The sequence below is a fragment of the Kogia breviceps genome, chromosome 17 (assembly GCF_026419965.1).
Source record: "Kogia breviceps isolate mKogBre1 chromosome 17, mKogBre1 haplotype 1, whole genome shotgun sequence".
NCBI classification, from domain to species: domain Eukaryota; kingdom Metazoa; phylum Chordata; class Mammalia; order Artiodactyla; family Physeteridae; genus Kogia; species Kogia breviceps.
Genome location: NC_081326.1, coordinates 42,148,971 through 42,165,633, shown reverse-complemented (window position 1 = coordinate 42,165,633; position 16,663 = coordinate 42,148,971). Strand labels below are relative to the sequence as shown.

The 16,663-nt window shown below is 37.0% G+C and overlaps 1 protein-coding gene and 1 pseudogene across 1 annotated transcript in view; both read left to right on the top strand.

Annotated features, from left to right (window-relative positions):
- The window catches only part of STK3 (serine/threonine kinase 3), a 280,160-nt gene that overhangs the window by 82,934 nt on the left and 180,563 nt on the right, over positions 1-16,663 (top strand). The window contains exons 5-6 of the mRNA XM_059042473.2: positions 1,553-1,717; positions 2,240-2,407. Of these exons, the coding sequence (XP_058898456.1) occupies positions 1,553-1,717; positions 2,240-2,407 (333 nt within the window). The remainder of the gene's footprint in view (positions 1-1,552; positions 1,718-2,239; positions 2,408-16,663) is intronic.
- On the top strand, positions 7,132-9,071 carry LOC131743653 (cell division cycle-associated protein 3 pseudogene; annotated as a pseudogene).

The following is a 16,663-nucleotide window of genomic DNA, read 5'->3' as shown; positions in this document are numbered from 1 at the left end:
AGTGGCCTTTAATGCACAAAAGTTTTTAATATTGATAAAGTTCAGTTTTATCTATATTTTTCTCTTGTTGCTTGTACTTTTGATGCTGTATCTAATGATACATTGATACATTGCCCAACCCAAGGTCGTGGAGTTTTACCCTTATGTTTTCTTCTAAGACTTTTGTGGTTTTAACTCATATTTAGGTTGTTGATCCATTTTGAGTAAAGTATATGGTGTGAGGTAGGAGTCCAACTTCAGTTTTTTTTACATGTGAATATCCATTGTTCACCCAGGTTATTTCTTGGCATGAACCACTGCGGGATTGGTGATGGTGGAAGCAAGCTTCTTCCAGTAGTTATTTTCACATTTTACATAGTCTTCATATTTTTATATTTTCAATTTTTACTGTATCTTCCTGTTATCCCACTGTGTGGGGGGCATTTGAATTCTTTCTGATTTTTTTTTTCCCTTTCTCTCTCTCATATAGAGCAATGTCCTCTATCTCTGTATAAATTGAGATTCTTTCCCTTCTCTCAACTTATTTCTTTGGATTATGCTTATAGTGGTTATGCTTATAGTGTGAAGTAGGTTTTATTATCCTGAGCTATTGATATTACTTGATGTTTTTAAAAACTAAGAGGATGTTTTTGTTAAAAATAGGGACTTTCACAGGTTGTACTTGAATAAGGTTTGTCAAGAGAGGCGTGGCGGTTAAAAACATAGATTATGTTCAGAGAGGACTCACATCTCGGTTCCATCTTACTTGTGTGTGACCAGTAGGAAGTTACTGAACCTCTGTAATAACTTCATTTGTCAAATGGTGATAATAATAGTATTTACCTTATAGGGTTGTTTAAGGATAAATGAGATAATGCATGCAAAACTCTTAGCACATTGCCTGGTACAGATAGCACTGCCTCTACTGCTACAACTACTAAGAATCTTTTTTCCCTCCTCTCTCCTCCTTATCCTTCTTTTCTCCTCCCTCCTCCCTTTTCCTTCCCCTGACAGCCTTTGTTCATGTTCTTCCTACTCTTTCTCTGACATTTCCATTTTTGAGTTCTCATTATTAGGGTCAGAAATCTAGAACCTGGGTGGATTAGGAATGAGCTGGCTGGAAGGAGGAGGAGTGGTATTGGTGTGAACACTTCATGCAGGAGACTCTTGGCAATCCACCCTTTTTCATTTCCTCTCTTTTATGTAACACTGTTGGTTTCCATTTTCATCAGTAATTGGAGGCACCACAGGGAAGGATGTCTGAATTTACTTTTTCAGGACAGATAGCTGCAATATTGCCACCTCAGTGTTAGATGATATAGGGAATAGTGATTTCTTAGGGTCATGTTGTTTCTTGAGATATGTTATATGTTAGGAATGACATTGATAATTTTGAAGAAAGGAGAAATTGAATGATGACATTTTCTTTCATCAGAAGTTCTCAGTACTTTACCTTTTAGCCTTTTCCTAGAGGCTAATGGTCTTTAGAAAGAAGTGCTTGTTAACAGTGCTCTCTTGTAAGAGTTTATCTAACATGGCATTTCAATTGAGTTTTTAAAATATTTCTTTCCAGTTAACAGAAGATGAAATTGCAACTATTCTTAAATCTACTTTGAAAGGACTAGAATATTTACACTTTATGAGAAAAATACACAGAGATATAAAAGCTGGAAATATTCTCCTCAATACAGAAGGACATGCAAAATTGGCAGATTTTGGAGTTGCTGGTCAGTTAACAGTAAGTGTAATACTTTTGGAAACACTTTTGGTTTATATGTCCAGGTTTGAGTATGACTAAACTTTGATAATATCTTTTGGGGGTTATGGAAAGAAATGTGTAATTTCATTATTATCAGGGAGAAGGAGCCATTATTTACATATTATTTATTACTTTTATTTACAATTTAAGAGACATTGAATGAATATGAAAATATATATTGTCATCAAAATGCTTAAATATTCAGAAAGGAAAGCTACATTTGTTCATTTCTGTAGCTTTTATTGTTATAGTACTATCTTTAATGACTGTCTTTAATGAAGATAGTGGAGATAAGTTACTTGTGGACTCTTGGTTATTTCAGAATTCAAAGTTTCTAAGAATGTCATGTCACAACTAGTTGAAATTTTAGGAAGATAGTCAGTTTCAGATATAGCCTGTAGTATTTGAGGGTTTCAGATATGTAGTTTAAAGAATATGTTGGCAAATACATTTCCTTAGTGTTTTTGTAGTAATATTTATGTCTGTGTAATGCTTTTGCAGGATACAATGGCAAAACGCAATACTGTGATAGGAACTCCATTTTGGATGGCTCCTGAGGTAATTCAAGAAATAGGCTATAACTGTGTGGCTGACATCTGGTCCCTTGGCATTACGTCTATAGAAATGGCAGAAGGAAAACCTCCTTATGCTGATATACATCCAATGAGGGTAAGAAAATGTCAGTGTTAAAAGTGTTGCCATTTTGTTATGTCAGTGTAAATAAATATAGAGTAAAAAAATTCATTTGAATTTGGGTTCTGTGCAAAAAATAGTAAAATTATCTGTCAGGGATTAGTGACTGTTTAACTTCTTTCCCGCCTCGTATCCTTAATTGAGAAAAGAAGTAAAGTCTGTATTTCTCTCTACGGTCACTGTTTTCCTCCTCCAAAAGTATACCTGTTAAATTTCCCCATAATTTTAATAGAAGAAAGGTCGGTAAACCCCACTACATTATTCAGTTCATTGTATTCTGAATGTAGAAGTGGGAGACTTGGAAGAAATTGCTTCTTTTCTACCCACCCTGCATATTGTACCTTTTTGTGTTTTTGTTTCTCCATTTTTCCTTCTCTGGTCTGGCTAATGTTAAAAAAAAAAAATCCTGATTTCTAATATTGCTATGTGTAGGTGAATTAAGTGTATTTTTTTAGTGCTTAGTGAGAAAATGGAATTCCTTTTTTGAACATTATTATGTGCTTCTGTGAACTACTTTTCTAGGATAAGTTTTAGAGTTTTAAATGCATACCTTGCATATTCAAGTCCAATTGCCAATGCTTTATGGTTTGTGATGATAATAGTTTTAAAATTTATTAGTATGTGAATCTCAATTCATTATAGATAAGTACATTTATCTTTGTAAACTTATTGCCCTCTAGTGGCTGTATTCAATTCAAGAAGAAAGGATATAGGAATGAAGGGAGAAAAGAGGTTGGGGAGAGAGAGAGAGTATGTGTGTATGTGAAGAAGAGAAGAGAAGATGGTTTCAGGGTGATTGGAGAAATGTGTGAAGTAAATGGATGGGAGGAAAAAGAATGCAACATTTTAGAATATTTGAAGAAGAATAAATTAGAATGATATCTCATATTACAGTGCTATTGTGGATTGAATTTCAAGTGTAGGTAATAGTGTACTATACTGAAATATTTAAAAATATGCCTGCCACTTGAAGATAATTCTTTGAGAAATGTAATTGTATATAATAGAGTATGTATCATCCTCCTTACATGTATAAATTCCTCTTGCTAAAGTGAAACATAAAAATAGCATGAATTGTTTGTTTGAAAATACTAAAATGAAATATAACAAGGTCAGCATAAAATCAACAACACAAATTCTCATTTCTTTTCTAATTAGTAAATATCTTTTGTACTTTTAGTCAGAATGTTTTTAGGGTGATCCTCAAACTAGATGTGTTTGAGTTTGGGTTAGTGAGGTTAGCTAAACTATCCAAGACAGCCTAGCTAAGTGCCAGAGCTGGGAATTAACCCAGGACTTATATTATTACTGTTCTGCTTCCTCCAGTATAAATCTCATTTTTTCCAGCCAAATAGTTCCACATATTACGTTTGACCATGAGGTAGTCTCTCTAGCAGGTAGTAAAGGATTTAAAAAGTAAAACACACTCAGAGTAGCTTCCCTCATCGCAAATTACGTGACACTACTCTTTTACAACCAAGTATACTCCTAATCCAACATGATTTCTTTAAAAAAAAAAAAGACATACAAATATATATATATATATCGATGTCTAAGAATTGAAAACTGAGTCAACCATTTTTTTAATTAAAAAAAATAAAAAAGAATCCAGGACCTCCTTCCTGCCTAATTAATAGTAAAATCAACTTGAGAAATTCTGGAAGACTTGGCTTAGTTAGGGGTGCCAGTTAAGTAATACCCATACACGGCATACTTACACATCTTCCATCTCGCAGTTCCTGCTGTATGTGACTGGGTAGACACCTGGCCCATCTTAGTGTGTGTGCATGCCACTGCCTATTGGAAGATCACTCACAAGCATTTAACATGGGGGGCAGAGGACAGGTATCTTCATTTTGTCTGGGAGTGGACAAAGGGATATGGGAGTGTTAATTCACAGAATCAAAATGTCTTGATGGGAATGTCTTGGATGACAACTTCTCTTGTAAAGCTGGATACAGCAGGGTGCAGCCTTTCTCTGTGGTCTGATGTCTCGGTGTCCCTGTTGGGGTGCTGTGCCAGATCCTAGAGACACTGGCCAGCAGCATGCGCCAGCCATACTCCTGCCCTGACCTGATGGGGGGCTTCAGCACTTCGCCCTCTGACGTCATATGGCCAGAAATAGAGACTTAGGGGTGAAGCCCAGGATCCCCTTTTTCTGCCGCTTTACATAGTTAAATTTTGGCTTGAATGACATGTTCTGTGCTTATGGAGTCTACTTTCTTACTTTTCATTTTATCTTTTTTACCCCCTGTGGCAATTTCCTAGGGCTGTCATAACAAATTACCGCAAATTTGGTTGCTTAAAACAATAGAAATTTATTCTCTTACAATTCTGGAGGCCAGAAATTTGAAATGAAGGTGTTGACAAGGCAGCACTCCTTCCAGAGGCTCTAAAGGAGACTCCATTCTTTGCCTCTTCCAGCTTTTGGTGGCTGGCTGCCAGAAATCCTTGGCATTCCTTGGATTGTAGCTGCATCACTTCAGTCTCTGCCTGCATCTTCACATTAACCTTCTCCTCTATGTGTCTGTGTATTTTCCTCTTCTGTCTGTCTCAATTTCCCTCTGCCTTTTTCTCAAAAGGACATTCGTCATTGGATTTAGGGCCCACTCCAATAATCCAGGATGATCTCTTCCTGCAAAGTTTTTTTTTTTCTTTATTTCGAATGAGGTCCCATTCAAAGGTTCTGGGGATTAGGATGTAGACATATCTTTTGGGGGCCGCTTTTCAACCCACTATATCCTCTATAATCTACTCTCTTTTTTCAAATTGTATATCGCTTAAGATCAGTAATGACTAATTTCAGGACGTATCTCCTTGTCTTTCTTTTCCCAATTTTTTTTTTTTGTGGTAAAATACACATAACATAAAATATACCATTTTAACCTTTTTTTTTTTTTTTTTTTTTTTCTGTATGTGGGCCTCTCACTGTTGTGGCCTCTCCCGCTGCAGAGCACAGGCTCCGGACATGCAGGCTCGGCGGCCATGGCTCACGGGCCCAGCCGCTCCACGGCATGTGGGATCTTCCCGGACCGGGACACGAACCCATATCCCCTGCATCGGCAGGTGGACTCTCAACCACTGCGCCACCAGGGAAGCCCCATTTTAACCATTTTTAAGTATACAATTCAGTGGCATTAAGTACATTCACATCACACTGTCTACTACAGAAATTTTTATCATCCCAAACTAAAACTCTGTACACATTAAACAATAACTCTTCATTATCTCCTCCCCCTAGTACCTCATAACCACAGTTCTACTTTCTGTCTCTATGAATTTGACTATTCTAAGCATCTTAGATAAGTAGAATCATACAATATTTGTTCTTTTATGTCTGGCTTCTTTCACTTAGTATAATGTTTTCAAGGTTCATTCATTGTTGTAGCCTATATCAGAATTCATTCTTTTTTTTAAGGTTGAATAATATTCCACTGTATGTATGTTCCACATTTTGTTTAATCGTTCATCTGTATGTGAACACTTGGGTTGCTTCCATCTTTTGATTGTTGTGACTAGTGCTACTATGAGCATGGATGGACATTTATCTCTGTGAGAGTCTGCTTTCAATTCTGTGGGTATATACCTAGAGCTGGGATTGCTGGATCATGTGGTAATTTTATGTTTAAGTTTTTGAGGAACCTGCATACTATTTTTTGTAGCATTGTGCTATTTTACATTCCCACCAGCAACGCACAGGGATTCCAGTTTCTCCACATTCTTGCCAATACTTATTTTCTGTCTTTTGATAATAGCCATCCTAATGGAAGTGAAGTGTTATCTCATGGTTTTGATTTCCATTTCCCTAATAACTATTGATGTTGAGCATCTTTTCATGTACTTATTGTCCATTTGTATATCTTTCTTGGAGAAATGTCTATTCAGGTTATTTGCCCATTTTAAAATTGGGTTGTTTTTGTTGTTACTGAGTTTCTGGTCTCATTTTAATTGACTTTTCTCTAGTTTTGGTCTGCCTTTCAGCCAACATTTTCTGGCTGAAGTCTCCTAGCCCTTTGACTTTTTATTGCCTCTGCTTATTGTTCTTCCAGCCATCCCCCGTCAGTTTTTGTACCCCAATTCTAATACTCAGTCTAAGTGCCTTTATAATTCTTCCTTTGTAATCAACCCATTGGGAGGTCTTTGAGTTAAAATGGATTTCAGACTTGCTAGTCTACAAGTAGAGGATTGCTTATTTGTATTTAATTATTAAATTACTTTGCTTTGTGCAGTAGATGTGTGCTGGAGAATTTGTGTAAATATTTAATAGTTGTAAATTGGCATTTAAATTTTTTTGGATATTATTTAAAAAAATTGTTTTTAATGATTCCTTCAATGATGAGTATAACACTCTTGAAACTTACCTGCCATGTAATTGTGTATATTTTTATGACAGAACATATCCATTTTAGCAGTAATACAAAATTTAATCATTAATATTAAAATTTTTTTTGATTTAGTATTAACGTTAAAATAGGAGAAATGCATAGTCTAATGTGGAGGCAAGAAGTCAACCTTTGGACCAGTTGGAGAATATATCTGCTGTCCTACATTGGTTATTTTGTGTTAGAGAAACTCAGTGTCACCTAAATATGGATGTTTGATTTTTAAAGACAAGTACCCTCGCATTTTCTTCTTATATTCTTTTACTTCTGTTCCCCTTTTCTTTATTTCCTTCTGCACATATTTAGGCCACATTTATCATGTCCCAGTCAGACTTTGAGGATGTAGTGGTGAGCAGAGCAAGTATGTTTCCTGTTCTCTTGTAACTTCCATTCCAGTGATAACTAGCATTCTAATGATAGAATTATTTAGCTTTCCGTGTGTGTCTGTGTGTGTCTGTGTGTGTGTGTGTATGTAGAGGGTGTGCATATATATTCAGTTGTTACGAACGTAAGACCGTATACTGTAACAACTTTTATTCAATTATAGGTATGTGTTTATATTACAAATTATAAAAGATCATATACTTATATGATTATTATTATTTTGGCATTACATACATTACTTGTTTTTCTCCTTTGAACTTATCCTCATCTTCCCTTTTTCCCCTCTCTCCACTGCTGCCTTTACTTCCTTTGGCTGTTCCCTGTTGCCTAACGGTGTGTGTACATGAATGCTCACACAATCCCTTTCATACATTTAATTTTCTTTCTTTTCATATTGCATCTCTTCCTCCCTATATATCCTTCCTATATATCCCTATATTTTTCTGCCTGATTATTTTAAGTGATACCTTGATTTTACTAACTATACTTTCAGATCAGAACTAGCCAAGGATCCACAGGAGTGGGCAAATTGGATCATTGGAGAATTTCAGTATTACTTCCAGGACATGTGGTTTTTCACTCTATTTGAAAGTTAGAGTTGTTCTGCCTTGTGGTTCTAATACATGTGGGAGTACAAGGCATTCCAGCCCCAAAATTGAGGATTAAGGTTTATTACAGTGACAGTTTCAACATACTTCTGTCTAGTCAGAGTTATTATTCTTAAAGAGATGAATAAGCAGGGAAAACAGAATAAACAGATCTCAGCTTCTCTTGGTTGAGTCTGCTGAGGTTACCCCGTGGGTTTCACAGGGAAGGCAAATTCCCACTGTTAATTTATATTCAAACCTTGCCGTTGGTGTTGCCAAGTCCTCTGTAAACATGATTAGTTTGGTAACTACTGAGGAAGCAATCATCATTTTCTCACTGACATACTAACTATGTGAATATGAATTGTAGTGTTGGAGACGTATTTCTTAGATAAAGAAGTGTACTAGGAGGATTGAGCTGCTTTGTACCCAAAGGTGGAATTGGGGCCCGGCATCCCCTCCTTGCCTGGGCTGGGCCCTGCCCCATCCTGTTTCTCTTGGTTGAGGTGGGCTCAGCCAAGAGCATCCCAGTCATTCCAGTGCAGCCCGCCGCACAACAAGCTTCTGGCTCGAGTTTCAGACCCGCGTTTACCCAGTGCTGGTGTCCTGTGCACTCTCATCCAGGTAGTGAGCTCTCCACAACCAAACCTGCCAGCAGGGGAGCAGCTGGAGGGTCCTAAGCAGGCCCAGGACTCAGATCCCCGTCTCCTACCCTTGGCATTGAACGGACACCTATGAAGACCAGCGGAAAGCCCCCAAGCCCACTGGTGAAACAGCTGAATGACGTATTTGAGACTGAAGACCCCCGATTAAGTCTTCCCCCAGAACCTATTCTACCCCTCGAGACACCTTCATATTCTCAACTGGACTTGCCTCTGGGAGCCCAGTTTTCCCTTGAGGATCAGACTGAGACTCCCTTCCAAGCAGGTGTTTTCCAAGGAGGAAACAGGACATCCCTCAGAGACCCCTATAGCCAGCCAGGGCTTGGACAAGCCCTTAAGAGACCCCGACACTCCTTGATCTTCAGGTTCTAAGTGCAGCAGACAGAAACCAAACAGCAAGGTGCTAGGGAGATCTTCTCTCACCATCCTGCAGGGTGACAACTCCCCTGGGACTCTGACACCACGACAGGGTAAGCGGCCTTCTCCCCTGAGTGAAAATGTTAGGGAACTAAAGGAAGGGGCCATTCTGGGAACTGGACGACTTCTGGAAACTGGAGGATGAGCATGGGAGCAAGGCCAGGGCCATGGCAAGGAAAATCGGCACTTCCCTTTGATAGAGAACTAGGCTGTGCGTGGGCCCAGCACCAGACTCACCACCAGGGGCCTAGTGATGTTCTGTGTCCTCTCACCCCTTCTTTCCCTGGGAGACTGGAACGGCTCATTTTCTTCAACTCCCCCTATACTACCAACTCTGGGACTGAGAGCTTCCTTAGCTTTCTTTGTGTCTTATGTGTTTCTGTATATTGTAGGAAGTGATTTAAAAAAAAAAAATGAGTTACGCTAGACTCCATCTATTTAAGATTTTAATGTGGGTTACTGACAAAGGCAGTATTTCTCTGTATATGTGTGGGAGCATTCACAGGAGACAATTTAAATTGATTTATTAATGATTGAAAGATGATTTACATTTCATACTTTAAAAAAATTAATTAATTAATTTTATTATTACATTGATTTTTTTTATACAGCAGGTTCTTATTAGTCATCCATTTAATACACATCAGTGTATACATGTTGATCCCAATTGCCCAATTCATCTCACCACCACACACACCCCCCCTCCGCTTTCCCCCCTTGGTGTCCATACATTTGTTCTCTACATCTGTGTCTCAGTTTCTGCCCTGCACATGGGTTCATCTGTACCATTTTTCTGGGTTACACGTATATGCGTTAATATACGATATTTGTTTTTCTCTTTCTGACTTACTTCACTTTGTATGACAGTCTCTAGATTCATCCACATCTCTACAAATGACCCAATTTCATTCCTTTTTATGGCTGAATAATATTCCATTGTATATATGTACCACATCTTCTTTATCCATTCATCTATCGATGGGCATTTAGGTTGCTTCCATGACTGGGCTATTGTAAATAGCACTGCAGTGAAGATTGGGGTGCATGTGTCTTTTTGAATTATGGTTTTCTCTGGGTATATGCCCAGTAGTGGGATTGCTGGGTCATGTGGTACTTCTATTTTTAGTTTTTTAAGGAACCTTCATACTGTTCTCCATAGTGGCTGTATCAATTTACATTCCCACCAACAGTGCAAGAGGGTTCCCTTTTCTCCACACCCTCTCCAGCATTTGTTATTTGTAGATTTTCTGATGATGCCAATTCTAACTGGTGTGAGGTGATACCTCATTGTAGTTTTGATTTGCATTTCTCTAATAATTAGTGATGTTGAGCAGCTTTTCATGTGCTTCTTGGGCATCTGTATGTCTTCTTTGGAGAAATGTCTATTTAGGTCTTCTGCCCATTTTTGGATTGAGTTGTTTGTTTTTTTAATATTGAACTGCATGAGCTGTTTATATATTTTGGAGATTAATCCTTTGTCCATTGATTCGTTTGCAAATATTTTCTCCCATTCTGAGGGTTGTCTTTTCGTCTTATTTATGGTTTCCTTTGCTGTGCAAAAAGTTTGAAGTTTCATTAGGTCCCATTTGTTTATTTTTGTTTTTATTTCCATTACTCTAGGAGGTGGATCAAAAAAGATCTTACTGTGATTTATGTCAAATAGTGTTCTTCTTATGTTTTCCTCTAAGAGTTTTATAGTGTTTGGCCTTACATTTAGGTCTTTAATCCATTTTGAGTTTATTTTTGTGTATAGTATTAGGGAGTGCTCTAATTTCATTCTTTTACCTGTAGCTCTCCAGTTTTTCCAGCACCACTTATTGAAGAGACTGTCTTTTCTCCATTCTATATCCTTGCCTCCTTTGTCATACATTAGGTAACCATAGGTGGGTGGCTTTATCTCTGGGCTTTCTATCCTTTTCCATTGATCTATATTTCTCTTTTTGTCCCAGTACCATATTTTCTTGATTACTGTAGCTTTGTAGTATAGTCTGAAGTCAGGGAGTCTGATTCTTCCAGCTCCGTTATTTTCCCTCAAGACTGCTTTGGCTATTCGGAGTCTTTTGTGTCTCCATACACATTTTAAGATTTTTTGGTCTAGTTCCGTAAAAAGGGGTGGTTTTAATTTGATAGGGATTGCACTGAATCGGTAGATTGCTTTGGGTAGTATAGTCATTTTCACAATATTGATTCTAACAATCCAAGAACATGGTGTAACTCTCCATCTGTTGGTATCATGTTTAATTTCTTTCATCAGTGTCTTATAGTTTTCTGCATACAGGTCTTTTGTCTCCCTAGGTAGGTTTATTCCTAGGTATTTTATTCTTTTGTTACAGTGGTAAATGGGAGTGTTTCCTTAATTTCTCTTTCAAATTTTTCATCATTAGTGTATAGGAATGCAAGAGATTTCTGTGCATTAATTTTGTATCCTGCAACTTTACCAAATTCATTGATTAACTTTAGTAGTTTTCTGGTGGCATCTTTAGGATTCTCTATGTATAGTATCATGTCATCTGCAAACAGTGACAGTTTCACTTCTTCTTTTCCAATTTATATTCCTTTTATTTCTTTTTCTTCTCTGATTGCCGTGGCTACGACTTCCAAAACTGTTGAATAATAGTGGTGAGAGTGGACATCGTTGTCTTGTTCCTGATCTTAGAGGAAATTCTTTCAGTTTTTCACCATTGAGAATGATGTTTGCTGTGGGTTTGTCATATATTGCCTTTATTATGTGGAGGTAGCTTCCCTCTGTGCCCACTTTCTGGAGAGTTTTTATCATAAATGGGTGTTGAATTTTATCAAAAGCTTTTTCTGCATCTATTGAGATGATCGTATGGTTTTTATTCTTCAGTTTGTTAATGTGGTGTATCACGTTGATTGATTTGCGTATTTTGAAGAATCCTTGCATCCCTGGGTTAAATCCTACTTGATCATGGTGTATGATCCTTTTAGTGTGTTGTTGGATTCTGTTTGCTAGTATTTTGTTGAGGATTTTTGCATCTATATTCATCAGTGATATTGGTCTGTAGTTTTCTTGTTTTGTAGTGTCTGTCTGGTTTTGGTATCAGGGTGATGGTGGTCTCATAGAATGAGTTTGGGAGTGTTCCTTCCTCTGCAATTTTTTGGAAGAATTTGAGAAGGATGGGTGTTAGCTCTTCTCTAAATGTTTGATAGAATTCACATGTGAAGCTGTCTGGTCCTGGGCTTTTGTCTGTTGGAAGAGTTTTAATCACAGTTTCAATTTCATTCCTTGTGATTGGTCAGTTCATATTTTCTATTTCTTCCTGGTTCAGTCCTGGAAGGTTATACCTTTCAAAGAATTTGTCTATTTCTTCCATGTTGTCCATTTTATTGGCATAGCATTGCTTTAGTAGTCTCTTAGGATGCTTTGTATTTCTGCGGTGTCTGTTTGTAAGTTCTCCTTTTTCATTTCTCATTTTATTGATTTGAGTCCTCTCCCTGTTTTTCCTGATGAGTCTGGCTAATGGTTTTTCAATTTTGTTTATCTTCTCAAAGAACCAGCTTTTAGTTTTATTGATCCTTGCTATTGTTTTCTTTGTTTGTATTTCATTTATTTCTGCTCTGATCTTTATGATTTCTTTCCTTCTGCTACCTTTGAGTTTTTTTTGTTCTTCTTGCTCTAGTTCCTTTAGGTGTAAGGTTAGATTGTTTATTTGAGATTTTTCTTGTTTCTTGAGGTAGTCTTGTATAGGTATAAACTTCCCTCTTAGAACTGCTTTTGCTGCATCCCATAGTTTTTGGATCGTCATGTTTTCATTGTCCTTTGTATCTAGGTATTTTTTGGTTCCTCTTTGTATTCTTCAGTAATCTCTTGATGATTTAGTAACGTATTGTTTAGCCTCCATGTGTCTGTGTTTTTTACGTTTTTCCCCATAATTGATATCTATTCTCACCGCATTGTGGTCAGAAAAGATGCTTGATATGATTTCATTTTTCTTAAATTTACTTAGGCTTGATTTGTGAACCAAGACGTGATCTGTCCTGGAGAATGTTCCATGTGTGCTTGTGAAGAAAGTGTTATCTGCCGGTTTTGGGTGGAATGTCCTATAAATATCAATTAAATCTATATGGTCTATTGTGTGATTTAAAGCTTGTGTTTCCTTATTAATTTTCTGTTCTGATGATTTGTCCATTGGTGTAAGTGAGGTGTTAACAGTCCCCCACTATTATTGTGTTACTGTCAATTTCCTCTTTATAGCTGTTAGCAGTTGCCTTATGTATTGAGGTGCTCCTGTGTTGGGTGCATATATATTTATAATTGTTATATTTTCTTCTTGGATTGATCCCTTGATCATTATGTAGTGTCCTTCCTTGTCTCTTGTAACATTCTTTATTTTAAACTCTATTTTATCTGATATGCGTATTGCTACTCCAGCTTTCTTCTGATTTCCATTTGCATGGAATATCTTTTTCCATCCCCTCACTTTCAGCCTGTAAGTGTCCCTAGGTCTGAAATGGGTCTCTTGTAGACAGCATTTATATGGGTCTTGTTTTTGTATGCATTCAGCGAGCCTGTGTCTTTTGGTTGGAGCATTTAATCCATTCACGTTTAAGGTAATTATCGACATGTATGTTCCTAATACTATTTTCTTAGTTGTTTTGGGTTTGTTTTTGTAGGTCTTTTTCTTCTCTTGTGTTTCGCACTTAGAGAAGTTTCTTTAGCATTTGTTGTAGAGCTGGTTTGGTGGTGCTGAATTCTCGTAGCTTTTGCTTTTCTAGGAAGCTTTTGATTTCTCCATCGAATCTGAATGAGATCCTTGCTGGGTAGAGTAATCTTGGTTGTAGGTTCTTCCCTTTCATCACTTTGAGTATATCATGCTACTCACTTCTGGCTTGTACAGTTTCTGCTGAGAAATCAGCTGTTAACCTTATTGGAGTTCCCTTGTATGTTATTTGTCATTTTTTCCCTTACTGCTTTCAGTAATTTTTCTTTGTCTTTATTTTTTGGCAGTTTGCTTACTGTGTGTCTCGACGTGTTTCTCCTTGGGTTTATCCTGTATGGGACTCTCTGCACTTCCTGGCCTTGGGTGGCTATTTCCTTTCCCATGTTAGGGAAGTTTTTGACTATAATCTCCTCAAATATTTTCTTGGGTCCTTTCTCTTCTGGGACCCCTATAATGCACATGTTGTTGCATTTAATGTTGTCCCAGTGGTCTCTTAGGCTGTCTTCATTTGTTTTCATTTTTCTTTATTCTGTTCTGCAGCAGTGAATTCCACCATTCTGTCTTCCAGGTCACTTATCCATTCTTCTGCCTCAGTTATTCTGCTGTTGGTTCCTTCTAGTGTAGTTTTCATTTCAGTTATTGTATTGTTCTTCTCTGTTTGTTAGTTCTTTACTTCTTCTAGATCTTTGTTAAACATTTCTTGCATCTTCTCGATCTTTGTCTCCATTCTTTTTCCGAGGTCCTGGATCATCTTCACTATCATTATTCTGAATTTTTTTCTGGAAGGTTGCCTATCTCCAGTTCATTTAGTTGTTTTTCTAGGGTTTTATCTTGTTCCTTCACCTGGTACATAGCCCTCTGCCTTTTCATCTTGTCTTTCTGTGAATGTGGTGCTTGTTCCACAGGCTGCAGGATTGTAGTTCTCCTTGCTTGTGCTCCATTTCATACTTTTTTGACTGTAATCCACAGTATGAAATATATTTCACATCGTGACCTATTATGCACATGTGTGCATGCATGTGTGTGCACAAGTTGAAACAAAATATACATTAAACAGTACTTATCTATGCATGTTCATAATGGGTCACATGTGAAATATATTTCATACTCTGAATCACTGCTTGTGATCCACTCTGATTTCTCTTCTATCAGAGTCTTCTCTTCTTCTACTGTATTTCATCTTTTCATTAAAAAAAAAAACTAAATAAGTGGTCCAAATCCATTCAGCTGGTTTCGTGACCAAGTATTGGTTTGTACGTTGCATCTGAACAGGAAGAATCACTGTATCTTTGGAAATCTGATTTCTTCCAATGCCATAATGCTTTCCTTGTTGCCACATGATAGTGGTGTGACCTGTCATTTGAGACATGTGAGTCCTGAATCAATTCTGTTATCTGTCAGTTAGTTATAGTGGACTCTCAATTAATTGTCCAGTTCACTGAATTGTTGTGAAGATCATATAAGACAATGTAAGTGAGCAATACATGTAAAATAGTAAATACTTTAGAAATATTTGATAGCATTATTAAGTTTTCAAGTCTCAAACTGCGATAGTAAGATAGTTCAAGTTCTTGCAGAGAGTAGCTTTATTTTTCTTTTTAACTTTTTATTTTATTTTGGAGTATATCTCATTAACAGTGTTGTGATAGACTCCCCTCCCATCCAGGCTGCCACATAACATTGAGCAGAGTTCCCTGTGTTATACAGTAAGTCCTTGTTGGTTATCCCTTTTAAATATAGCAGTGTGTACATGTCAATCCACTTAGGGAGCTTTTGGCTATGGAAAGGATCAGGCAGTTGCTTCATCATCACCTTATTTTGTTTGGGGTTATCGAGTAGGTTTGGCGGTATTGGAACCTTATGCAGTACCCAAGGGAGCTTATTGCCAGCTGCGGAAGGTTGCTGAAAGCTTTGAAGCCCTTACTTATGACTGCTGAGATGACTTCTGCAGCCTCTGCTGGAAATAGTATGGAAATAATGAGCCCTTGAGGACACAGAGACATGTAGACTCTCTTTTCTAACCTCAGGTCAGACTGTGATATACAGATGTTTTCTACTTCATTTTCACTGTATACTTGCTCAGTTATGGAAACTGTGATTCACAGAGAGTAGAATGAGTTTTTTCTGGAGCAGAGAATTCAGAGTCATTGGACCCCCAAAATTTCATTTAAATATTGGTTTGTGTGCAGACGTGCATTTTGTTGGTGAGAGAGTTCACAGTTTTCATCAATGAAAATAAGAGTTTCTTGACCCTGAAATATTGAGAACTATGGCTCTCAGTAATAATATTGGTGACCCTCAAGAGAGTTTCTTATTATATTGTATATTTAGGATATGGTTTTGTGTAGTATTTACTTTATTACAGCATGTCACTGTTCTGTGTTTTAATCTGGAACCAGTAGCTATATATGCATATGGCATCTATAATTTCCCCCCAAGCACCTAATACTCTTTTACTTCTGGAAAGGTTAGTTTTAGGTATGTCTAATTACTGTCTGAATTTCCTCATTCCACTGATTTAAAAAAATCTTTTTTTTTTCTGAATTCTCACCTTTTCTCTGTCTTTCTTATGGCTTTTATTTCTTTTTAACTTACTATGTATTATAGTAATGATTATGTTGTCTTATTTCCTCTATTAGATCTAAGTTTTAAATGCAAGTGTGTTTCATTTTTGTGTGTCTAATTGAACCTAGTGGAGTGACTTACATAAGAGCATCCAATAAATGTTTTTGTTGAATATGTGCTCAATTACCTTTCTTATCTCAAAGACACTTTGTGGTGGTAATATTGAAATCTAGCAAGCTCAGATTCTTCTTTCATACAATAATAATGTTGTAGTTGTAGGTTAGAATAAGAGTGAAATAAACTGAAAAATGAAAGTAAATGCTAATTAAATACGACTTGAAAGCCCTATCCTTGCTCATGGCTTGACTTTCAGACTTTTACTAAGTGCAGTTTATTTATTTAAAATTTCAATTTTATTTATTTATTATTTATTTTTTTATACAGCAGGTTCTTATTAGTTATCTATTTCATACATATTAGTGTATATATGTCAGTCCCAATCTCCCAATTCATCAACCACCACCCCACTTTCCCCCCTTGGTGTCCATACATT